Source organism: Malaclemys terrapin, chromosome 2 (assembly GCF_027887155.1).
Source record: "Malaclemys terrapin pileata isolate rMalTer1 chromosome 2, rMalTer1.hap1, whole genome shotgun sequence".
Taxonomy (NCBI): Eukaryota; Metazoa; Chordata; order Testudines; family Emydidae; genus Malaclemys; species Malaclemys terrapin.
Genome location: NC_071506.1, coordinates 75596207 through 75622073, shown reverse-complemented (window position 1 = coordinate 75622073; position 25867 = coordinate 75596207). Strand labels below are relative to the sequence as shown.

At 45.0% G+C, this 25867-nt stretch overlaps 1 protein-coding gene across 1 annotated transcript; it reads left to right on the top strand.

Moving 5' to 3' along the window:
* The first annotated feature begins 21511 nt into the window (after nucleotides 1–21511).
* On the top strand, nucleotides 21512–25325 carry CATSPERD (cation channel sperm associated auxiliary subunit delta). Its single transcript, XM_054019149.1, has one exon. The coding sequence runs from the start codon at nucleotides 21512–21514 to the stop codon at nucleotides 23897–23899; it is 2388 nt and encodes a 795-aa protein (XP_053875124.1). The 3' UTR covers nucleotides 23900–25325.
* Nucleotides 25326–25867: the final 542 nt, after the last annotated feature.

Sequence of the window (25867 nt, the reverse complement as noted above, 5' to 3'; positions counted from 1 at the left end):
CCATTTGCATCGGTGCATTTATCAGCCATTTATGGAAATTTTTTTTGTGGAGAGAGAATTCTTCACTTTTTCAACTGTTGAGTCTTTCCACTGTTGCACCACATGCTTCTAGCCAGTCAGTTGAGTTTCTTGCAGAAAGATAGTGAGCATTTGCTGGTCTTGTTCAGAACCAGTGTTCAACTTCAGGATGAACAAGTGAGAATGCACTTAACATTGGCCTCCAGTTTGTAGTGTGTGTTATCTCTTGCATAAATAGAAAGTATGCCACAGCCATGTTTGTTCGCATGAATTGTGTTGTATCTCGAGCATTCTTAACATCCTCATTAACACTCACTGGTGTTGTCCTTGGTCAGTGGAGACTCAGTTCAGAGGTGCTTTCACACGAGTTCACCTCCCAGGTGGGGGGCAAGAAGGCACCTTGCTCATTCCTCCAGCTGCTCACTGTTTGCCACTGTTCGTTGTGCCACCGTTCACTCCATCGTTCTGTTGCCAATGCGGCGTCACCTTCTGCTGCCACCTGCCACTGTGACCTCTGCAAATTGGTCTCTTGAGGTTCCACCCAGCTCTCAGTGATTTCAGCTGAGCTCTCAGTGGGGGGAACTTCACTGCTAGTGCAGACTGGGTCACGTCTTCCACAGAAACACTGTCCCACAGCAGGTCTAAGCACTTAGACCTGATTTCAGGTGTAGTGGTCACGTAACCATAAATAGTCTTATTTTGAGCCTAATCAGCTGTCTTTAAACAGTGGAGAGGGACAGGTCAAATAGTACTTGTGACTCTGGCAGACCATCAAGCAAAAACACCTGTCCCCACCCTCTCTCTTGATGCCCTCAATCAGCACAGGCTAAGTACAGTTCTACTGCCCTTTACTCATACAATCAGAACAACATTACATTACCCCCCACCCCGCATTCAAGTGATGTGTAACCCAACCCCAGTCAAAAATCTATCACTTGGGCAATTCAGCTCTGTTTGCTGGATACCTAGGTAGATTAGGAGTGACTGTAAATACAATCTGGTCCTGAAGCCTTTTCCCCCAGCCCTTAGCTCATCTCTAGCCATCAGGGAGAGCTCATTTAGACTTTGCTTAAAATCATAATGTGAAATTATTAAGTTGGCTAATGTCCCTGAAATGACTGCACTGACATTGTCATAAAAATGAATAGCTCTATAAAGGAGCTAGTCTATGTTTATACTTTTCAAATCTATTATACTTTTTCAGATACATGTATTTTATCATACACTGTATATGCTTTTAAAGTGTGTATTAATGTTTCAATTTCAATTCAAATTTCCAAACAATCACTAAACTGGCAACACTGCATGTAACTAGTTCACAAAACTGGGAAAGGTGTTGGGGAAATTCGGGGGGGGGGGGGGGAGGAGGTGTAGGGAAATCCCTGGGCTAGGGGGTTATTTGGTAAGCTGTGTGAGAGAAAGAAAAAGCTAGCCAAAAAAAAAAAAAAAAAGTGAGAGGCAGTGCTGAACACAACCCTGAGAGGAAGCCAAGAGACGGAGCTTCTTGGGTACAGAACTGACTAAAAAGGCAGGTTTGGTAATTTGAGCAAGGAAACTGTTTCTACTGTATTCAGGGAAGCAGGTGTGATGGGTTGGATCACAAAAACCCCCTTGGGAGCTGCCACCTAATGTACCAAGACTACTTTTATTCCCGTTTTCCCTGCCAGCTCAGGACTCCAGCACCCTGTCTTGCTGAGCCAGAAACTCCCGTCTGCTCCAATACAGACGCAGGGTCTGAATCACTTGTCCCAAAGCTGCAAGTTTACCTGAAAACAGCTCACAAAAGTGTGCTTGTCTTTAGCACTCAGATGCCCAACTCCCAATGGGGTCTAAACCCAAATAAATCCGTTTTATTCTGCATAAAGCTTATGCAGGGCAAACTCATAAATTGTTCGCCCTCTATAACACTTAGGCCTTGGCTACACTTACCAGCTAGTTCGACGGCTGGAAATCGAAGTTCTGGGTTCGACTTATCGCGTCTAGTCTGGACGCGATAAGTCGAACCCGGAAGTGCTTGCCGTCGACTGCGGTACTCCAGCTCGGCGAGAGGAGTACCGCGGAGTCGACGGGGGAGCCTGCCTGCCGCGTGTGGACCAAGGTAAGTTCGAACTAAGGTACTTCGACTTCAGCTACGTTATTCACGTAGCTGAAGTTGCGTACCTTAGTTCGAATTAGGGGGGGTAGTGTAGACCAAGCCTAAGAGAGATATACACAGTTGTTTGCGCCCCCAGGTATTAATAAAAAGTGATTTTGTTAAATACAGAAAATAGGATTTAAGTGGTTCCAAGTAGTAACAGACAGAACAAAGTAAGTCACCAAGCAAAATAAAATAAAATGCACAAATCTATGTCTAATCAAACTAAATACAGATAAGTTCCTCACCAGTTCCAGAATGCTCCCTTTTACAGGCTAATCTCCTTTTAGCCTGGGTCCAGCAATCACTCACACCCCCTGTAGTTACTGTCCTTTGTTCCAGTTTTCTTCAAGTATCCTGGGGAAAGGGGGAGAGGCTCCTTCCTTAGCCAGCTGAAGACCAAATGGAGGGGTCTCCCACGGGTTTAAATAGACTCTCTTGTGGGTGGAGACCCCCCTCCTCACTCCTATGCAAAGTCCAGCTCCAAGATGGAGTTCTGGAGTCACCTGGGCAAGTCACATGTCCCTGCATGACTCAGTCTTTACAGGCCGAAGCCATTGTCCACATGGTATCTTGTATATCTCCAGGAAGACTTCTTATGTGGATTGGAGCATTCCAAGATGCATTGTTCCCCAAGTGCTTCCTGATCAGGTACTTAACCTTGCGAATTCTTTCCTAAAGAAACTGACCAAATGCCTCACAAAGCTTACTTAGAAACCAAGCAATTATTCAGCCCATATTCTTAACCTCAACTAGAAAATGATGTGTGTACAAATAGGATGAATAGATATACTAGACCATAACTTTTATGGAGATACGTTACATGGCACAGGCAGCACAAAACATATTCCAGTTATGTCATACATACATTTATAAGTACCCCCCCCAATAAAGCCTTATGGGGTACACTGTCACAGCAGGACTGTGTATATTCTTTGTAAAAATACATCTGACTCATCATTCGTTTCTCCTCCTAGCAAAAAGAAATCCTGCAAGGCCCCAAATACTGGCCAACCAATTGGACCCAAAAGGAGCATCTATATCGACCTTTAGAAATCAGTGTTCTCCTTGATCCTCCTTGCTTTTCAGAGATTTGTGTCACAAAATTCAGCCTGACTGTCCATGATCTTCAGAATAGAGTTGCTAGGATACCAGATGTAATTATAGCTATATGATGCTGCCAGTTAGAGTACTGAGGCTTTGAGTTTTGTTTCTTGAATCAACTTAGATTGTATTTTCCATCCAGCTTAAAATGAAAAGCTGATTTAACAAAAGGTTTTTAGTTTGTGTTTTTCCCCTCACCTAAACATTTTGCCGGTTTTACAAACAAAATTACGTGAACTTAGATCTACACGATCCACAGACAAACACCATGTAAGTTTCTGCACAAACTCAGTAGAAATATTTACATTTTATCATGGTCAATTCACATTTTGTTGGTACACTCTGATATGGATTTCCATACACAGACATCATTGCTTTGAGTTACTGAATGCAATTTTGTTCTGTAATTGAAAGATAGACCAAATAGATTAAGTTATTTATCTACCTGGGTATTAAATAACCCTTTCATCATAGCAGCATCTTTAAAAAAAAAAAGTAAGTTGGGTTAACATTTTGGACAAATTCTGCATTCAGATAAGTCACTTAGTGTTTGTTTGGTTTCTTTGTTAGAATGGCAGTGGGAGAAGCTGATAAAACATGTAGTTGAGAAGCCATGGGATTCTTCCATTGTCTGAATAGTGGTTTAGGGACAGATTTTCAAAGGTATTTAGGTGCCTAAAGATGCAAATGGGTACCTAGTGGAATTTTCAGAACAACTCAGAAAGTTAGACATGTCCCTAATTCGCCACATCTACGGACGCACAAATTCTGTAACTGTCCATAAAACCAAACACTTTGGGTACTTAGAACCTTCCAGAAAACTTTCAACATGTATTTTTCTTGAAGAATCACCTTCTTATTTTAGAGGACACTTCCAGAAGTCTACCAATCAGTGTTTGATATTTACTCAGACTATAAATAGTAGCAAGGAAATGCATAATTATAGTCACAAGAAAAAAAAAAAAAACTCCATTACTACAATATGAGGTATGGAACAACAACAGCCTACAACAAAATGGCAGGATGTTCCTGCAATGCCACAGAATAAGAGAGACGAGGTTGTTCCTAAAACCAAGGTGTATATTACACATTAAGACAAAGATTAACAAACATTTCCCAAAACGACAAGTCTCAAGAATTTCTGCAATATAAAAATTGATTAAAATATACCCAAGTAGAAAAACCTCTCAACATCCTTGCCAATATATTCCAGACTTTGCCTCACCGGGCCATCATCAGTCCAGCAGATACCAACTCCTTCATTGATGCTGTCTACCCTACAGCTACCTGAGAGGGGGAAACCTGTATTACAAAGGCCACAGCCTCCTCTCCTTTCCCAGCTTGGTTTGCTATGGGGAGAGGGATGGACAGGCCTTCCGTTCCCCCACTCTTAACACAGTGGCTCCATCATTCACACATTGTTAATTCCCAGAACCCGCTTCCTCGTCTTTTCCTCCCCCTGAAAAACAAACAGTCTGCTACCACTAAGGAAAATAGGAGTCCTGACCCACTCTTCTCTCGGAATGCTAGTCTCAGGGCTCTAATAAATCATATACAGGAGAATAAGTCTCACTTGCTATGAAGTCAATGCTTAATAGCAAAGCTAGACTTCAAGACCCTTTCCTTATTCCCCAGTAAAAGCTTGTCTTAGCATAGGAAGAGATTGCAGCTCAAATTAGACAGTCAAGACCAATGAGTTATGTATGCCATGCAAGAAAACAACAACAACAAAAACCCAACATTGATTTTGGCTTCCTTGTAGTAAAAATATGATGGTTTTAAAATAATTCTGTAAGTTTCAGTTTTGCCAAAAACCCATAAACTTGGCAGCATAATGCCAAGAATTCAAAGTGTGGTGCCAATAATTTTCTTCTGAGTAGTTCTGCTGATATCAGGAAAAATAAGTTTCTTACCCTTTTTTTGCCACACTCTAGTCATAATAAATTCCTGGTATTGAGGTAATGCTAGAGTTACTAGAACTGTTCTAATAAACATAATTGATAAAGAATATTTAAATTGGAGAAGATTTAAAAAAGGTATTCAGAATATTTGCAGAGTAGATAATTGGGAGTCAAACTGAGTAAGGAGTTCTGTAAACAAAAATTTATTCCCCTTCCATAGATTCCAGGATACCTAGTTATTTTATATGAATGAATTAAGACATTTTCCATAACGTCAACTTTTTGATGAACAGCAATGTTATCTTCAATAAAACCCTCGCTAGAGATGAGTACATTCTATTTGCGACTGGGCCTTTCATTCATCTTCTCTCCTCAATCTCTCTTATTTTTCCCATCAGTGAAGTTCCTTTGTGCCAGATCAAGTTCTCTGATGAAACTAGATCCAAGTTGAATTCTAATTAGTTACATTTAGATTGATTGGCCTCCTCACAGAGCAGAAAGGCAACAGGTTATCATTCTAAGGATTTAAAAGAAGAAGAAAAATCCCTCAGATACAGAAAGAAAATCCTAGAGAGGGATGCAGTGGGAAATCCACCCTCAAACATAAACAAGGATAGAAGATTATGAATACTCAATTAGTAATTAATCAGTAAAGATAAACAGCTGTGGACAGTTTTAAAAGCATTGGTTAAGCTAAAGAGGTTATCAGAGAGCAAGAACATCTGTCATATCTCTCTCTCATTTCTAGATTTTTAAATCTTTCCCTTGCTTATCCAGTAGGGTGACCAGATGTCCTGATTTTATAGGGACAGTCCCGATATTTGGGGTTTTGTCTTATATAGGTGTCTATTACCCCCTACCCCCATCCTGATTTTTCACACTTGCTGTCTGGTCACCCTATTATCCAGACATCAGTGATGCACAGAAAATTTTATGAGAGGTACCAGCTGTTCCAGACAAGTTTTAGCCCCTGGCTAGAATAAATTGCTGCTTACACTCTACCTACAGTTTTTTTATAATTACCACTGTCACTTTTATAAATACCACTTTTGAATCACCACTCTGAAGTAAGAGGATATCAGAAGAGATAATCATTGTCTGGTTCTGGGATATCACGTTTGTAAGGCAACACTTCCACTAAAGAGGTCACACTTTGCTGGATACAGGAGTGATTTGGAAGCGTGTGTGTCGGGGGCGGGATGAACAGCAGGTTTTTCTAGTAATCACAGGTTAAATTCTCTGTTGGCATAAGTCCACTGAAGTCAATAGTGTTACATCCACAGAAAAATGTGTTCACACATCTTTAGAGTCACTTTTTCTTCCTAGTCTAACCAATGCTAAATATACCAAATAGAGCCTTTAGCATGAGAAATCTGAATTTGTCTGGCATTGGACAGTGTCTAAATGGGATACTGCAGAAAACTTTATATAAATACATAGTAATTAAAGGTTACACAAGTGTCATAGGGTTCATTACTCACCACTGTGGCACTTCCTTGGGGCCCACAGGGGTTGGGGTGGGGGGAATTAGTTCATGACATTCTGACACCTTCAGTTTTTTACCCCTTGGTGTATCTCTCTCGAGTCAGGTTACTCTCTTTTCATAGCTTGTGCCTCTGGCCAGATCACTGTAGTCCTCCCATCCTGGAATATCAAACTCCTACTGGACAAAAACTGTCTCAGGCAGTCTTCTGCTCCACTGCCCCATCTGTGTCACTTCCCCAGTAGCTAGCAGGGGAACCTGGGCCAAACCACTACTTCAGCTTCTAGCCCAGGGGCCCTATGCCTAGCAACCATGGTCTTTTCAAGCTCTGACCTAGTTGCTGTTTCCCTGGGCTATTTCCTACCTTGTCTTTCTATCTTCTGGCCTCTCTCTGGGCTACCTTTGGAGCTTCCTCTGGTCCTGTGGCTATTTCAGCTCCTCTTGGGTTCTTGCCAAAGGCTATATTCCAAGGCAGGATCCCAGGCTTACACCACAGCTCCCACTGGTCTGTTGCTAACTTTTTTTCTTTCCCTTTCCCTCTCCCTCATGATTACGACGTTCTTTGCTACAGCCTTCTCCTACCAACTTCCTCTCTTTATACCAAGCAAACTATCTCCCCCCGTGGGCTTCATCAGCCATTAGGCCTTATCAGTCCGGACTCTCCTGCAGGTGCAGCCTGTCACAGGGTTAATTGGCCCTTTTTACCTAGTAAGGCCTTGTGTGGGATAGACACCCCATCAGAACAAATAATTTACAGATTTAAAGTAAAATGATAAATTATTTTGGATTTAGGGAGGAAAAAAGATGCAACAAATAGAGGAGCTCAGGGACATGTCTTAGAGTAGTCATTTTAATTCCTGGGTTAGTTTGTCACACGGAAAGTGACCTCATAGTCACAGGCACTGACTTTTATTTTTCCCCGGTGGGTGCTCCACCCCTGCTCTGCCCTGAGGCCCCGCCCTCACCCAACCCTTTCCCCCAAGGCCCTCCCCTCACTCCATCTCTTCCTGCCCCCACTCTGCTCCCTCCCACAAGCGCCTCCCACCAGTCACCAAACAGCTGATCGGTGGAGCAGCCAAAGAGCTGTGGCTGGTGGGTGCTGAGCACCCACTTTTTTTTTTCCTGTGGGTACTTCAGCCCTGGCGCACCCATGGAGTTGGTGTCTATGCTTATAGTGCAAATATAGTAAAGCAGCAGTCCTGCTCATAACATTAAGCCAGATGGAAGAATTCCACAGACCTTGGACGGAGTAGACAAATTTTTCATGGTCGTCAAGGAGGCCTTGTTTTGTTCTAATACACACTGTAAACAATAGACTGAAGAGCCTTCACTGGCCAAGTTACATGCCTTGTAAAGTCAGAGCCCATGTATAGATCAATGGTTGGGTTTAACGTGGTTCTTCCATTGGTTAACCTACCACAGAGTCATTGATGTATGATGTATGTGCACAAAAGCAGCATGAAAAAAATTATAATTAAGTGTATTACAAGTACTGTCAAAAGCTGGTTCACTCCTTGATTGTTCCTGACAGTATTCTGGTATTATCATACAGTTATTACTTGACTATCATAAACTCGATCTTCTTTTTTCGATTGTATTTTTAAAAATCAGAGTAAAGACAAGCAGGGATGAATGCATAAACTAACGTACAGAGCAGCGTTTCTCAAACTGGGGGTCCTGACCCAAAAGGGGGGGGTCGCAAGACTATTGTATGGGGTGGGGGGTTGCAAGTGCGGTGACTGCTGACCAGACACTCAGTTCTGAAAGCAGTGCTGCCACCACCAGCAGCACAGAAGTAAGGGTGGCATGGTATGGAGGGGGGTCGTCATAGCCTGAAATATTTTCAAAGGGGGTCCCGGCAAAAAACGTTTGAGAATCATTGGTATAGAGCTGCATGTACAGACAGATTCAAGTTATTTTATAAAAACAATGAGAAGTCCTTGTGGCACCTTAGAGACTAACAAATTGTGTTAGTCTCTAAGGTGCCACAAGGACTCTTCATTGTTTTTGCTGATACAGACTAACACGTCTACCCCTCTGAAGTTATTTTATATTGTTTATGTAGGCTTGGCAGAATTTGATTTTTTTGTATAACTTCAACAGATATCAATGTTTCTCTATAAACATTTTTTCAGTTTTTAACCATTAACATTTTTGCAGTTGTTCAAAATTATGAGGTTTAAGCATTTTTTCAACTTTGATTTTAATTTTCACAGTTGCAGGAAATTATGGTGGTATCAGACAATATTAATTTATGACAGTAGACACTGAGATTAAAAAGTTAGTTTTATAATAATTAAAACACAAATCCATATCACATGTCAAAATATACAAAGTAAATAATCTTAAATCTAACTCTAATAGATTCTCAAGCATCTTTTTTCTTACTTTGCCTGTCTGAAATTTCAATTATCGATGGAAACATTTTTTCTTCGGGTTGTGTGTGTATGGTGAAATCGATGTTTACCAATAAAAATAAAATCCTTCCAAACATGTTATGTTCAGTTTAATAGCGAGACATCTTAGCATAGACCTGCAGAACTAATGACCATATTTCCTCAAAACCGTATGAATATTATGATTTTCTTTTATCTTTCTTTCTTTCTTTTTTAAAGTTCTCTCTTATAACTATGCAACTCCATGCAGATAATGGAGCAAAGAAACATAGTCTCATCACACAGAGGCATTTTCAGGATTTTATTACACTGAATTTCATCTCAACTACCTTCCTCCTCAACATATATTTTGTACTTTGAATAAAAAAATGAATATTCTTTTGGCACCCTTCTTTTGTGATTAAAGTTGAAACTATAGGCTAATGGCAAATCAAAACCATAGACGAGTTAGCTGTCATTAATATTACTGTATTATTTTGAGGCACTGACTCTCATAACTGCCATAAATGAAAAATGATGTAAAGAGAAATGTAGAGATGAGCGGAAAAATGCTAGGGATGGATGGAGGAAGGAAGTCCATGTCTCGTTTTACTGTGCCAAATCCTGTAGACCTTACTCACTTTTTACTTAGGCAAATTTATTATATTAAATGCAAAGTTGATGTATTATTGTGGGCCAGGATTTAGGGCCAGCTCTAGGATTTTTGCCGCCCAAAGCAAAAACAATTTTGGCTCCCCCCCTCGTTCTTTAATTACCCCACCCCCGGCCCCACCTCAACTCCGCCCCTTCCCCAAATCCCCAGCCCTGCCTCCTCCCCCCAGGCTCTCAAGCCTAAGAGGGAGGGAGGGAGGGAGGGAGGGGGAGAAGCGGCGCCCGCGCCGTGGCCACTCGGAGTCTCCCCCCCTCCCAGGTTTGAGAGCCTGGGAGGGAGGGGGGAGACTCCGAGTGGCCGCGGAGCGGGTGCCGCTTCTCTTCCTCCCTCCCAGGCTCTCAAACCTGGGACAGAGGGGGAGCAGCGGCGTGCAAAACGGCCGCTTGGGATCTCCCCCTCCCTCCCAGGTTTGAGAGCCTGGGAGGGAGGGGAAGACCCTGAGCCGCCGCAGCGCGCGAAACAGCTGATTCGCGCGCCGCTGCTCCCCCTCCCTCCCAGGCTTGAGAGCCTGGGAGGGAGGACGAGTAGCGGCGCACGAATCAGCTGTTTTGCGCGCCGTGGCAGCAGCAGCGGAGGTGAGCTAGGGCGGCCGGGGCACATTTTTAGGGGCAGCATTCTGGCGCTGGCCACGCCGCCCCTAAAAATGTGCCGCCCCAAGCACCAGCTTGTTTTGCTGGTGCCTAGAGCCGGCCCTGCCAGGATTGTATGTAATCTCTCTAGGAGGAAAATGTGATGTGAGGCTCAGGAGTTCAAAGGACTATATTGAAATTGTGCCAGACAAGAATGGACTTTTGGGACAATAAGTGAATTTCCAGGATCTTTGGAAATGATATATTGGTTAAGGCATGTTGTGAAGCTGCTGAGTAGGGAACATCATGATGAATTAACACTATCCTCATTAAGTATCGGTAGCTAGCTAAACACACCAGGCAGGCGTAATGACCTGTTTAACAAAAGAAATTGCCTAGTGCAGTCCAGTGATTTCTTTAAACCATTAATTCAGAGCATTTTCCATGAGGAAAGCCATATATTTGCTGGCTATGGGGATTTACTATATAAGTGCTAGGTCTGAATGAAGATTATGGTCCAGATTCTGATCTTTCCATTTACCATCATGTGGAAGGGGAGTGCAGCCCTCCAAAGAAGTGTGTTCTTTTCAGGACCACTGGTCCATCTCTGTCTCTGGAGGCTGAGCTTGGTTGGAGAACAGCTGGCAGTGGGACTGCTTATAGTTGTGGGGGACCAAGATCCACAGGAGCAAAAGCCTTGTCCCAAGAGTCTCACACTGCCCAGGCTCTGTCTTTCCAGAAGCTTGGCAAATGCCATCCAGCTGCCCACACCCTTTTGATGGCTATTCAAGGCCTGGTCTACACTACGGGTTTAGGTCGACTTTAGCAGCGTTAAACCGAATTAAGCCTGGACACGTCCACACAACGAAGCCCTTTCTTTCAACTTAAAGGGCCCTTTAAACCGGTTTCTTTACACCACCTCCGACGAGGGGATTAGCGATAAAACCGGCCTTTGCGGGTTGGAATTGGGGTAGTGTGGACGGAATTCGATGTTATTGGCCTCCGGGAGCTATCCCACAGTGCTTCATTGTGACCGCTCTGGACAGCGCTCTCAACTCAGATGCACTGACCAGGTAGACAGGAAAAGACCCGCGAAGGTTTGAATTTCATTTCCTGTTTGCCCAGCGTGGAGAGCACAGGTGACCACGCAGAGCTCATCAGCACAGGTAACCGTGATGGAGTCCTCCCAGGATCGCAAAAGAGCTCCAGCATGGACCGAACGGGAGGTACAAGATCTGCTCGCCATATGGGGAGATGAAGCAGTGATAGCTGAACTCCATAGCAGTAAAAGAAATGGAAAAGTATTAGAAAAGATCTCCAAGGCCATGAAGGACCGAGGCCATAACAGGGACACACAGCAGTGCCGCGTGAAAATTAAGGAGCTACGGCAAGCTTACCACAAAGCCAGAGAAGCAAAAGGAAGGTCCGGGGCAGAGCCGCAAACTTGCCGCTACTACGCGGAGCTGCATGCGATCCTAGGGGGTGCAGCCACCACTACCCCAACCGTGTGCTATGACTCTCTCACTGGAGAAACACACAGGGAAGATGGTTCGGGGAACGAGGAAGATGACGATGGAGGTACTGTAGGTAGCTCACAGCAGCAAGGAAGCGGAGAAACCGGTTTCCCCAACAGCCAGGATATGTTTGTGACCCTGGACCTGGAACCAGTAACCCCCGAACTCACCCAAGACCCTCAGGGCACACAGGAGACCTCTGGTGAGTGTAACTTTGTAAATATTTGTAAGCATTACAAAAAAAAAGCAAGCAAGTCTGTTAACGTGTATGGGGATGGAGCGGAAATCCTCCAGGGACATCTCCAGAAAGCTCTCCTGGTTGAAATGGGGTGATTTTATTAAGGGGGACATTCAGAGGCGCCCGTTCCTGCTCTTCTGACCAGAAATGTTCCCCGCTGTTAACCACGCGGTGGGGGGAGGGGTGAAGTGATCATCCCAGAGAATCGTGTGTGGGGGGGGGGGGGAGGGGTGGTTTACTTGTGTTTGTGCCGCATGTTAACCGGGAAACCGCAGCCCCCTCCTTTTACATTGAAACCCCATTTTAAATGGACAACCCAATTCATCCTTGATATGGGAAATGCGCTGCTGTTTGCAACCTTTCCCGCATGTTAAGAAGGTTAAAAAAGCCAAAACACTGTGGCCTACGATGGCTGCCTGCAAGTCGAAATATGCGACCTTGTAATGAAAGAGTGTACCCATTGTTCCCTAAAATGTGTCTTTTTTAACCACCTCTCCCTTCTCCTCCGCCAGCTGCAAATGTTTCTCCTTCGCAGAGGCTCGTGAACATTAGAAAGAGAAAACGTAAGACGAGGGACGAGATGTTCACGGAGCTGCAGATGTCCACCCAGGCTGATAGAGCACAGCAGAATGCGTGGAGGCAGTCAATGTCGGAGATGAGAAAAGCCCAATATGAACGAGAGGAGAGGTGGCGGGCTGAATCGCGGGAAGAACAGAGCAAGTGGCGGGCTGAAGACGATAGGTGGCGTCAGCTTGCAGACAGACGGCAAGAGGCAATGCTCCGTCTGCTGGAGCATCAAACTGATATGCTCGAGCGTATGGTTGAGTTGCAGGAAAGGCAGCAGGAGCAGAGACCACCGCTACAGCCCCTGTGTAACCAACAGCCCTCCTCCCCAAGTTCCATAGCCTCCTCACCAAGATGCCCAAGAACACGGTGGGGGGGCCTCCGTCCACCCAGTCACTCCACCCCAGATGATCGCCCAAGCATCAGAAGGCTGGCCCTCAATAAGAGTTAAAGTTTTAAAATGCAGTGTGTCCTTTTCCATCCCTCCTCCCCCACCCATCCCAGGCTACCTTGGCAATTATCCCCCTACCTCTGTAAGGAACTAATAAAGAATGCATGAATGTGAAAAAACAAGGACTTTATTGCCTCTGCAAGCGGGAGGGGAGGGTGGGGTGGGATGGTTGGTTTACAGGGAAGTAGAGTGAACCGGGTCGGGGGGGGGGGGGGGGTTGGAGGGTTTATCAAGGAGAAACAAACAGAAGTTTCACACAGTAGCCTGGCCAGTCACAAAACTCGTTTTCAAAGCTTCTCTGATGCGCACCGCGCCCTGCTGTGCTCCTCTAACCGCCCTGGTGTCTGGCTACGCGTAATCAGCGGCCAGGCGAGTTGCCTCAACCTCCCACCCCGCCATAAATGTCTCCCCCTTACTCTCACAGATATTGTGGAGCGCACAGCAAGCAGCAATAACAATGGGGATATTCTTTTCGCTGAGGTCTGAGCGAGTCAGTAAGCTGCGCCAGCGCGCTTTTAAACGTCCAAATGCACATTCCACCACCATTTGGCACTTGCTCAGCCTGCAGTTGAACAGGTCCTGACTACTGTCCAGGCTGCCTGTGTTCGGCTTCACGAGCCATGGCATTAAGGGGTAGGCTGGGTCCCCAAGGATCACGATAGGCATTTCAACATCCCCAATGGTCACTTTCTGGTCCGGGAAGAAAGTCCCTTCCTCCAGCTTTCGAAACAGAGCAGAGTTCCTGAAGACGCGAGCATCATGTACCTTTCCCGGCCATCCCACGTTGATGTTGGTGAAACGTCCCTTGTGATCCACCAGGGCTTGCAGCAGCATTGAAAAGTACCCCTTGCGGTTTACGTAGTCGGTGGCTTGGTGCTCCGGTGACAAGATAGGGATATGGGTTCCGTCTATGGCCCCGCCACAGTTTGGGAATCCCATTTCAGCAAAACCATCCACTATTGACTGCACGTTTCCCAGAGTCACTACCCTTGCTATCACCAGGTCTTTCATTGCCCTGGCAAATTGGATCACAGCAGCCCCCACCGTAGATTTGCCCACTCCAAATTGATTCCTGACTGACCGGTAGCTGTCTGGGGTTGCAAGCTTCCACAGGGCTATCGCCACTCGCTTCTCAACTGTGAGGGCTGCTCTCATCTTGGTATCCTGGCGTTTCAGGGCAGGGGAAAGCAAGTCACAAAGTTCCATGAAAGTGGCCTTACGCATGCGAAAGTTTCGCAGCCACTGGGAATCGTCCCAGACCTGCAGCACGATGCCATCCCACCAGTCTGTGCTTGTTTCCCGGGCCCAGAATCGGCGTTCCACGGCATCAACCTGCCCCAGTGACACCATGATTTCCACATTGCTGGGGCCTGTGCCTTGTGAGAGGTCTATGTCCATGTCAATTTCCTCATCACTCTCGTCGCCGCGCTGCAATCGCCTCCTCGCCTGGTCCGGGTTTTGCCTTGGCATGTTCTGGCTCTGCATATACTCCAGGACAATGCGCGTGGTGTTCATAGTGCTCATAATTGCCGCGGTGATCTGAGCGGGCTCCATGATCCCAGTGCTAGCTATGGCGCCTGGTCAGAAAAAAGGCGCGAAAGTAGTATCTGATGGACCAGGAGAAGGAGGGCGGGAGGGAGGGAGGGAGGACCGAGTGACGACATGGCGTACAGGAACAGGGAGAAACACAAACAACTGTCACACAGAATGGTCCCCCCAAAGATTAAACTGGAAACCCTGGGCTTAGCAGGCCGTTGATTTCACGGAGGAAGGGGAAGCAAATGAACACAGAACAAATCTATTTTTTACATCTTAAGGTGGCAGCCAACGGTGCAGCATGAGTGACAGCCATACCAGTATGACAACGATGGGTACCAATCATAATATACCATCATCTGCCAAAAGGCAAGGGGCTGCTGCTGTGTAGCAATGCAGCCCCACGTCTGCCAGCCCCACGTCCGCCAGCACCCAGCATCGCCCTCGGCCTCTTCTGGGTGCTTAGCAGACAATACTGGGCAATTGGCAGAAAATAGTATATTACGACTGGTAACCATCATCATCAAAACAGTAGCATGTCTGCCCAGGTGGCCATGATTGACAGCCATACCAGTATGACGATGACGGGTACCAGTCATAATATACCATCGCCTGCAAGGGGCTGGTGCAATGCAGCCCTACGGCTGCCAGCCCCACGGCTATCACTCATGCTACACCGTCTACCGCCAAAAGGCAGTTAGCAGCTGCTGCTGTGTAGCAATGCAGTCCCACGTCTGCCGGCACCCAGAGGACATATGGTGACGGTGAGCTCAGCTGAGCTGAGCGGGCTCCATGCTTGCCGTGGTATGTTGTCTGCACAGGTAACCCAGGTAAAAAGGCGCGAATGTATTGTCTGCCGTTGCTGTGACGAGGGGGGAGGGGCCTGACGACATGTACCCAGCACCGCCCGCGACACTGTTTTGCATCATCCGGGCATTGGGATCTCAACCCAGAATTCAAAGAAAAGGCGCGAACCGCTTCTCGGCTCTCTGAGCTGTGGCGCAAACGTAGTATCTGACGGACTAGGGGAAGGAGGGAGGGGGGCCGAGTGACGACATGGTGTACAGGCACAGGGAATTAAAATAAAGAACGGTGGCTGTGCATCAGGGAGAGACACAAACAACTGTCACAGACTGGTCCCCCCCAAAGATTAAACTGAAAACCCTGGGTTTAGCAGGCCGTTGATTTGACGGAGGGAGGGGGAAGCAAATGAATACAGAGCAAAGGGAAGCAAATGAATACAGAGCAAATCTATTTTTTTACATCTTAAGACGACGGTGCAGCGTGACTGATAGCCCTCGGCATCTTTCTGGGTGCTTGGCAGCAAATACGGGGCGGTGTATGACGATGGTCTTCAGGCCTATTGCACAATCGGCTGCTCAGGGAAGACTCTGCTAACGTACGATGACCCGACTTGTAATAGGATGGCTAACAGTCGTAATACACCATTTACTGTCAAAAGGCAAGCCCCACGGCTGCCAGCACCCAGATCGCCGATGAAGGCTACCAGTCTACTGCACCGTCTACCGCCAAAAGGCAGTTAGCAGCTGCTGCTGTGTAGCAATGCAGTCCCACGTCTGCCGGCACCCAGAGGACATATGGTGATGGTGAGCTCAGCTGAGCTGAGCGGGCTCCATGTTGTCTGCACAGGTAAGCCAGGTAACCCAGGTAAAAAGGCGCGAATCTATTGTCTGCCGTTGCTCTGACGGGGGAGGGAGGGGCCTGACGACATGTACCCAGAACCGCCCGCGACACTGTTTTGCATCATCCGGGCATTGGGATCTCAACCCAGAATTCCAAGGGGCGGCAGAGACTGCGGGAACTGTGGGATAGCTGTGGGATAGCTACCCATAGTGCAATGCTCCGGAAGTCGACGCTAGCCTCGTACTGTGGACGCGGTCAGCCGACTAGAGCACCTAGAGCATTTTATTGTGTGGACACACACAATCGGCTGTATACAACCGATTTCAATAAAACCGGCTTCTATAAATTCAAACTAATTTCGTAGTGTAGACATACCCCAAGACAGAGAGGCGGAGCAACAGCTGTTTCAGGACAGCAGTAATTCATTATTAGTTTTGCATTGTAAATGTTCTGAGAGAGGTTTAAGAGAGGAAAATGTGCTGCTCCTCTGCTCCTGCCATTAGAGCCAACCAGCCACATAAAGGAGGGAGGTGGCATTGCGGTGAAGGATTTTTCTATCACGTAGCTGCCTTTCTGCCCTTATCCTGTTGCATATATTCTCCTGTGCACTGGGCAGCAAAGGAAAGAATATATCACTGTGTAAAGTCATCCAGAGCAAGGAGTGCAGACATCCTGTTTTAAATAGAAGATTCTGAGTACTAAGCCACTCTTATAATAGTCTTTTTGATAGTCATTTCTCATTTGAATTTTAACACCCTCAGAAAGAACAGTGCAAAAACAAATTCAGGCCAGTTGCTCAGAAAAGCTAAAGCTTTTGCTTACCGGTGTTCATCAACTACAAATTAAACAAATGCAAAAGAAGGTCTAATCCTGTGAGATGCTGAGAGTGGATTCAGATGCTGTTCTGGATTTGGAAACACTTATTTTAAATACTGTTTTTGTATGATTGTGAATTTGACATGAAACTGGAAACTTCTCATGGTTTTAAATGGTTGCTATTATTGGAGAGTGAGGGGAAGGCAACAGCAAATATAAATGTTTCCTATGCTACTATTTTCAATATAGCTCAGAAGGCATTTGTGTCTGAAAGATACAACTATCTATGTAGCAATGTAATTGCAGAAATCAGTTAGAAACTTCGGATACAACTCTCAGCAGTGCAAATTTACAGCAGCTGAGAACCTGGCCCATTCTAGTTTTCAATCTGTGATATATGTTAATGCCGTTGTTTAGGTGTATTGCTCCCTTTCTACAACTTCATACTGTTTCTTAAAGAAATGAGTTCTTTCTTTAACTATGTTAAAAACAACTAAAAACACTTGCTGCAAATGAATTATAATCATTACATATGCCATGTGTTTCAGTAAACAGAGTACTGTAAGCATAACAATGCTGCTCTGAGTATTTACAATCACTCAGATGTATTCAGCTCTACCGTGCTATTCACGTGTTTGAAAGGTTCTCTCAACACAACATTTAAATTATGTATCTAGATTAGCTCATTCAATAAATGAAAATCTACAGCTCAGATTTATTAGTCAGAATAATAAAGATGAAAGATGAACTTTCCCACTTTGTCAGGCATGAAATATGCTAAAAGGGTCTAGGCAATGGATTGCAGTGGGAGGATAACTCCGCTGTTCTAGTCTGAAAAAGTAAAACCCATTGGATACCGTCACACAATCATTAACATCAATTGAATTTAGATATAACATTGCAGTTGTTTATAATCAGCCTCTTTGTCATTTATAGTTGTTCAACTGGGGTATCAACTAATACTAATCTAATAAGGGGAGCTCAACATCCAAGTTATGTATTAGAAATTAGTAAGTTTATTCTTGTAAAATTGTATAAACACATAATTAAATCTTTATTTAAATGTTTCTTCAAGAAAGAAATTTTGGTATAAATTCTGGTATGGGTCTGATCCCTACTTCCTGGTGAGAAAAAGATGTAGAAAACAATGCTGTGATTTTTCCTCTCGTTCCCTAATTTATAGCTCCCAGAAATACTGCTGTCCCTGAAAATAATTTGATGGCACAAGTAGCGAGCAGTTGGAAAATATATTAGCACATTGAGATTTCTAGTGGAAGCAATGTACATTATAGGGTTAACTCTAGCTAGCATTCCAAAGAACTTGGGAATGTACATATGAGAAATAATTTAATTTCTCTCAGTGAATTTCCTCAGAGACATTTATAGCAGACACTTCTGTTTTTAAAATATTCAAAAATAATCTTTCATCTAAATCCTACTGGGTAAACTCCAGATTGATTGGCACAGTGGCAAGTGGAGAAGAGAAATGTCTAGCAGTCAGTATCTGAGATAGCTATAGTAAATCCGAGAAGTTTTTCTTAGATATATGGGCTAGATTAATCTTTGTCTCAGGAAGAGCTTTATCATAGTGGAGGCTTTATTAGAGGAAAAGCTTTATGACTATAGCTTTTTAGTAGCAATCCCTGGGCCTACATTTCAATACCTTCTTTGGAAAGAATACATTTTGGGTGGAATCCGGGCCCCACTGAAGTCTTTGTGTTTGGTGAGTCGTACTCCCTTGAATATTCTCATAGACGGAGATTGCATTTTCATTCTTTTCGGTCTTTTCAAATAATTTCAGTGAAGCAAAATCATGTCCAAATTTCCACCAGAAAGACAATGAAACCTTTAATTTCATGGTTTAATTCATATCAGAGAGTGAAAGCTCATACTTTTATTTGTTACTGAGATTTTACAATGCATATATATTTTTAAACAGAAATAAGCTAAATCAAGAAAGCATACGAGTCCAACAGTGGCATGAATAAATAGTAGCAGATAATGGTCCATCCACATTGGCACCTTGCCAGAGAGCACATTCCAGAGAGAAAGGGCTGTTTTCACTCTCTTTTGTTTACCAGGACAGAGTTTGGTTGGTGCAAACAGATGTTTCCATGTTTTGCCCTTGGGGATGACAGCTGAGTGACCAGCTTTCTGACAGCAGATGTAACACACATTCACCATTGGACTACACAGACCTCCAGAGGTATTTAGAGTAAGAAATTGTTGGTGGCGCAGCGGGGCTGGCAGGTTTTCTACCCGGCTCCGCTCAGCTCCCAGGAAGTGAAGACATGTCCCTCTGGCTCCTAGGCGTAGGGGCGGCAGGGGGCTCCGCATGCTGCCCTCACTCTGAGCGCTGGCTCCGCAGCTCTCATTGGCCGGGAATCACAGCCAGTGTCAGCTGCAGGGGTGGCGCCTGTGGGTGGGGGAAGCGCGCTAAGCCACCATGGACGCCCCTTCCCCTAAGAGCCAGAGGGACATGCCGGCTGCTTCCTGGGAGCCGCCTGACATAAGCACCGCTGAGGCTGAACCCCGAACTCCCTCCTGCACCCCAACCCCTTGCCCTAGCACTAAATCCCCTCCCACACCTCAATTCCCTCCCAGATCCCACACCCTCTCCTGTGCCCCAACTCCCTGCCCCAGCCCTAAGCCCCCTCCTGCACCCAAATTCCCTTCCAGAGCCCATGCCTCAAACCCCTGCCCCAACCCTGGGCCCCCTCCTGCACTCCAAACCCCTTGGTCCCAACCCACAACCTCCTCCTGCAGCCCAAACCCTTTATCCCCAGCCCCACCCCAGAGTCCACACCCTCACCCAGAACCCTCACCCCCCCCCGCCACGCACCTCAACTTCCTGCCCCAGCCCTATGAAAATGATCGAATGAGCAAGGGTGGGAGAAAGCAAGAGATGGAGGGAGGCGAGATGGAGCAAGTGGGAGGCAGGGCCTTCGAGAAGGTGTGGGTGGGGCCTCATGGAAGGGGCAGGGCAAAGGTGTTCAGTTTTCTGCAATTAGAAAGTTGGCAACCCTCACAGGATGGTAGCAATATTTAAGAATAATGAATTGGCTTAACTGGAACAAGCAAGAAAGCAACCATATGTCTGTTCATCAGTGCACAAATACAAATTTTCTAAAACTAACGGTTGGATTCACAAAAAGACCTAGGCACTTAATTGGCACTTTAACAACTAAATCCCAGATTCAGGCCCAACTGGGATTCACAAGGCCCCCATTCAGCTGCCGTTGAGCCCTTAAGGCATCTAATCTCACCTGGCACCTGTATTTTAGCAGTAAAAGTTGCTGAGCTATGTTTCTGTTTCTGTCTATGCACACTGCAGCCCCTATAGATAAACTTATATTAAATGCTGAGGTGGGGGAGGACTTCTTCCTTCATAACTTCTAACCTAGTGGTTAGGGTACTTAGCTGGGATGTGGCCAACACCAGATTCTCCCCCGTCCCTCCCTTCCCCCGAGGGGAAGAAAGGCTTTCATAGAATCATAGGACTGGAAGGGACCTCGAGAGGTCATCTAGTCCCATCCCCTGTACTCATGGCAGGACTAAGTATTATCTAGATCTTTGAACTGGGATCAGCCAATTCTGAGGCAAGGGCCCTAACCACTGGGCTATGGGATAATCTGATGTAAGGAATTCCTCAATCTCTCCTTTTGAAGCTGTTCCACTGTGGAGAAATAATCAAAAAAGTTACTGGTGCAGGGGGACTGGTTCCTGGGTCTTCCACCTCCCAGGGTAGTGCACTAACTACCAGGCTACAGAGTCATTCTCATAATTGCTTTCTCTCTCAATGGCCCAAAGACGCTGTAGCCATAAAAATTTGTTTTGGGGCAATCTTAAGACTTTACTTCCTCTATTGACAATAACAAAGACAGCAACAATGTTGATGCTCTTGAGACAGTTTTATGAAGCTTAGTGAAAAATCACATCTGACTACTTGATTGTGTCCTCCACAAACTGTTTCATACAAGTACAAGAGCATCTTGCTATACAAATGAACAGGAAAGCAAGAGTCTAACAAAGAAAAAAAACTCTTTTCAGGTAAGCATGGGGGCACTTTAAGAGCAGACAAGCAGACTCCCAGAGGAATAAAATGTGCACCCTTGACATATAAAATAGGAGGCTCTTGCTCTTCAACTATGTATGCCAGCAAAAAAGGATAACAATACATAAGACACAACAGCCCATAAAACACACGCTGACACAGTGGTAGTGTAGAATCAGCCACAAAACTGCAAGCCTCAGACATCATTTACACATGACAGAGACTGTATAGGAAACACTCGGAACAACAGCCACACTCAACCCATAGCCCAGCCCAGCCCAGCCCAACCACCAACTGCCTCTCGGAACTTCCTTCTATTTTACAGCAGGGCGGGAGCAGAGCCAGGAGCCATTTTGAGCTGTTGTCCACAAGGAGCATGAGGTATCAACCTCCAACCTAAGTTGGTAGGAGGAGATATTCTGATAACAGCACAACAAATGCCCTACTCCTGGCCATTCTCACTAGCTGAACTCTGGCTGTGGCTGCGTTTTGCAATAGGAAACACTGATTCCTGGTCATGCACTAATGAGAGGCTAGTGTACTCAGGTCGGTCCTTCAGTGCACGGGACAAGGTGTCAGGCACTGTCTTGAGTTTCACCCGCACTGAACCTTCCCTTCTACAGTACCCATGTAATGGTGGTGACCCTTGGGGACGCCCCAGTCCAGCCCTGTACCTGGGACAAAAGGTTTTCCTCAGCACAGATGGATTTGAAACCAGCCTCCTGCCACTGACCATCCCTTCTGAGCTAGAGACCTCAAATGCCTCAGTCAGTGCTGCAGCCTTTGTGAAGAAGGATCGGTTAGTAATGGTGATAAATGGACAGGTCTATCTCTACCTCTTCATAGCTGGGGAGAAGGAATGGCTCCCAGTACAGGGGATCGATTCCTTGGTCACTGAGCTCTCCAACACCCACTGCTGCTACCCAGGGCAGGACCCAGCCTGCCAGGACACCAGTCTGACTATTTTTGCCTATGAGACTGGGCATTCAGCCTCCGAAAGCAACATCTTCCTGTCAGAGGATGGGGGCTACATTTTCACCGCTCTGAAGCTGAGCCCAGAACTGCAAGGGGTGCTGCTTGGTGTCTACAATTTTGTTTCCCTCTCCCAGACTGGGTTGCTCATCAACCGCACCCACAGTGATGGGGAAGGGAAAGGAGGAGGAGCCTATTTCTCATACACCGGGGGCAACATGAGCCACATGTACAGTCACATCTCCCTGGGCTTCCACCTGAAGTCCACAGGGGGCCCTGATGTCTGGGGTATCCAGAACCCTTTCCTGTGGGGCTTCACCATCCTCTGGACCAAAGACACTCTGCTGATCTCCCCCAATAATGGCTTGCTTGTGGAGCCAGTGACTGTGCAGACAAAGGCGTTTCCCAGAACCTCCCGTCCTTTCCCTGGCGACGGCCTCTGCCATGTGGCCACCAGCAACACTGAGATTGCAGCCCTGACCCGGGACCATCGGCTCTTCCATGGCAGCCTAGACATGGTCTCCACAACTATCGTGCAGATTAGAGAGCGCAACAGCAGCGAGAAAGGCCTGTGCAATGCTGTGCTGATGTTTGACAAAGTAGGGATGCTCACCATATTGAGCCCTGAACCTACCAGTAATTCCTGGGCCTATAACTTCCAGAAATGCACCTTGAACATACAGTTGCTGCTCATGGAGCTTTGGCCACCTCTGCAAGACTGCCCAGTTGAGATCCTCAAGGGCCATTTCCACAACAAGATCCATTATATCGACATGCACCAGAAGCTGAACTTTAGTGCCACATTTGTGCCAAAGCCAGGCACTGGGGCTTTTCCAATGGTGACTGTGAGCAACCCCCATGTGCTAGGGTTCCAGGCATATATAACAGAGGATGGGTACACATATGACGGGAACACCAAGTACAGCTTGCACATGCAGATGCTGCAGCAGTGCTTCTCTGGCATGGCAGAACCTCATTTCAGTGACACCTTCCTCTCTGGCGGGATGTCTGTCCTTACTGTGGACATCCCCAACAAAGGCCCCAGCTGCATTGATATGCATCCTTTGTCTGCACTTATCAATGTAGGTTGCCCACCTACTAAACACATTAAAGTTTTAAAAAACACAACAGCATGCAGCAAAGGCCTGTTTAATCAAGGCACACTGCAAGATAACTTCACTTATACTATCAGCCACAATTTATATGACCCAAATTTTCTTGCCACACCACAGTTAGGTCAAAGTGATCTTGAAGTTCTATATGAGTATAACGAGCTGGGATGTCCTCTTCTGCTGTATTATGATACTCCTTGGCTGCCAATCCTTGAGCTGTGGGAAAATGATGCATTTGTGGAGTATGTTGCTGCTGACTTTGTTGTGTTTGAAGTCAATGGAATGTATAATTATGATTATCTCTTGACAGCTGCTGAAGCCAATTGTATCTCTCAACCTCAGAACTGGACTGCTTTGATGCAAAAGCAAGATTCTCCAAATCCATCCACTGCATGGAGCAGAATGAACTATGAAAGCTGTAAGAACCACGATGGACCTAAATTAGTATCACCCTCAGCCAAGTATCAAATTCTTGGTCAAAATGAAAAGAACAGGATTGTTTTTTCCCACTATAATGGCTTTTATATCTTTAAAGCCATTGTGGTAGACAAATTATATAGTCACTGTGAATTGTCTGCAACTGTCAGTGTATATGTCACTGGTGCCCTCCCAAAGTCTTACATACATGCTTGGACAATGCTGATGGCTTTTCTAACTATCATTCTGATTGCAATTTTGATGGGATATTTCTTACATAAACTATCACTTATGAAAAAATCCCCAAAAGTTAAAGTATTTTGAGCATAATCATTTAGAAACCTAGTATGGTGTTTAGGGAAATTAATGGGGGTAGCGTTAAGAATTCTCATAGGCTAGTTTTTTTATTAAATAAGCCCAATTGAGGCAGGCTGATTAAAATAAGGAATGCCTATGTATGAAAGAGGAAATGATAAAAGCAACTGTTGTATGTTTTCTAACTTTATAGATGTTGGAGGGGTGATGTTCTTACTCCAAGCTATTAGATCTTTAAAGGGTGGACGTTCCCTTAGATCTATTTTAACATACTAATTTATCTTCCCCAATTCTTTTTCTCATTTTCATGCAGTAATCTTCCGTCTCTTGGCTTATGTGAACAATCCTTACTGCCTGCTATTTTATTGCTAATATATAGCTTTTAAGTGTATCACCTTTTGTTGATGTAGTCAACTATATTAACCTATTCAAGAGCTGGATCTTCTAATCCAGCTGATCCTTTCCTCAAAAAAGGCTTCCTTTGGAGCATGACTAGTGCTTGTTCGATGGACAGTATGTCAATGGAAATCCAAGAGATTCCTCTGTTTCCTCTAGTTTGTATTCCTGTTGTGATTTTCCTCCTCTCCCACCATTTGCAATATTAATTTTAGTTTATATCCAATTCCATTTCATTTGCTGGATGGCAGAATACTGACATTTCTATTGGGTTCTAAAGAACTCTCCATCAAAACAGTGAAATACAATTATTTTCCAATATGAGAGAATTGAATGGATTCTGAAAACATTATTGAGGTTGAATAGCACTTGGCTTCAATGGGATTACTAGCCTGAGTATATACAATTTAACATGAATAAAGGTTGCAGAATGTGGCCCCTGGGTTTCCTGTTGGGTCATGTGGTCAACCAAGTATTACCTATTTAATGTATGTACCATGAAACTTGGTTGTGGTCCTCTGCCGTGATCAATTCATACTCTTCACCATTGAGATTCTCATCCCTCTGCTCTCTCTCTCTCTCTCTCTCTCTCTCTCACACACACACACACACACACACACACTTGCAAGGACCTTTCAAATCTGTATTAATAGATTTTTAAAAAACTTTACTGGTAGGTACAATGTATGGGCTAACACGACAGTGGCATGCAGCAGAAACAAACCCAAAACCATGACATTCATCATTTAAGAAACAAACTGGGTTTTTGTCTACACATTTCATATGGTCTTGACTATAGAAAGAATTTTAATGTTAATTAACATTTTAATATAGCAAAAGTATTTTAGACAACTGTCTTTACAACTTTGTAGTAAAATTGTTCATTTTTATTTGTTGTTAACTGAGGGCTCATTTGTGGATTTCTTGTATTTATTAGGCCTAGAGCAAGTGAAGAAACAATATAGTTTCTTCAAATAAGGTGCTTTAGAAGTGTTATGCTTATAAAGACAGAACTTTTGCTTTTTTTACCTGCATATTATATGGATGTTTAGATTTAAAAATAAAAATTTGTCAGTTTACAAAAATGGTAATAGTTTGTTCTGTGACTGTGGAATGCAAGATGAATAGTTAAAAGTGAGTTCCCTCATGATTACCACTTCTGTAAAATCCATCCCCGTCATGGTTTCCATGGTGGGAATCCATCTGTTTAGATCAACAACCTGGAAGAGGCTCGTGTGTTGGCAAGTGAAGAGACTCGTGTGTTGGCAAGTGAAGAGACTCGTGTGTTGGCAAGTGAAGAGACTCGTGTGTTGGCAAGTGAAGAGACTCGTGTGTTGGCAAGTGAAGGAAGGAAAGTGTTCTGTTGGGCTGAGTTTTCACCTGTTGTTGGAAAGGTAATTGAGAAAAAAAAAAACACACAAGAAAAAAGGACTCCACAGACTGCAAGGAGTGGCAAATTGTGTCACAAAACTAAATCAATAGGATGCAGTAAGGGCAGGAATTAAGACCTCCCCTCCCAGAAGGCGAATATGATAATTAAAGCACAAAATACAACCTGTCTCTGGATTGATGAAAAAAAAT

Bases quoted from the DNA above. Each gene is read 5' to 3' on its own strand.
- CATSPERD (XM_054019149.1), top strand. From the start codon at position 21,512: ATGCCCTACTCCTGGCCATTCTCACTAGCTGAACTCTGGCTGTGGCTG.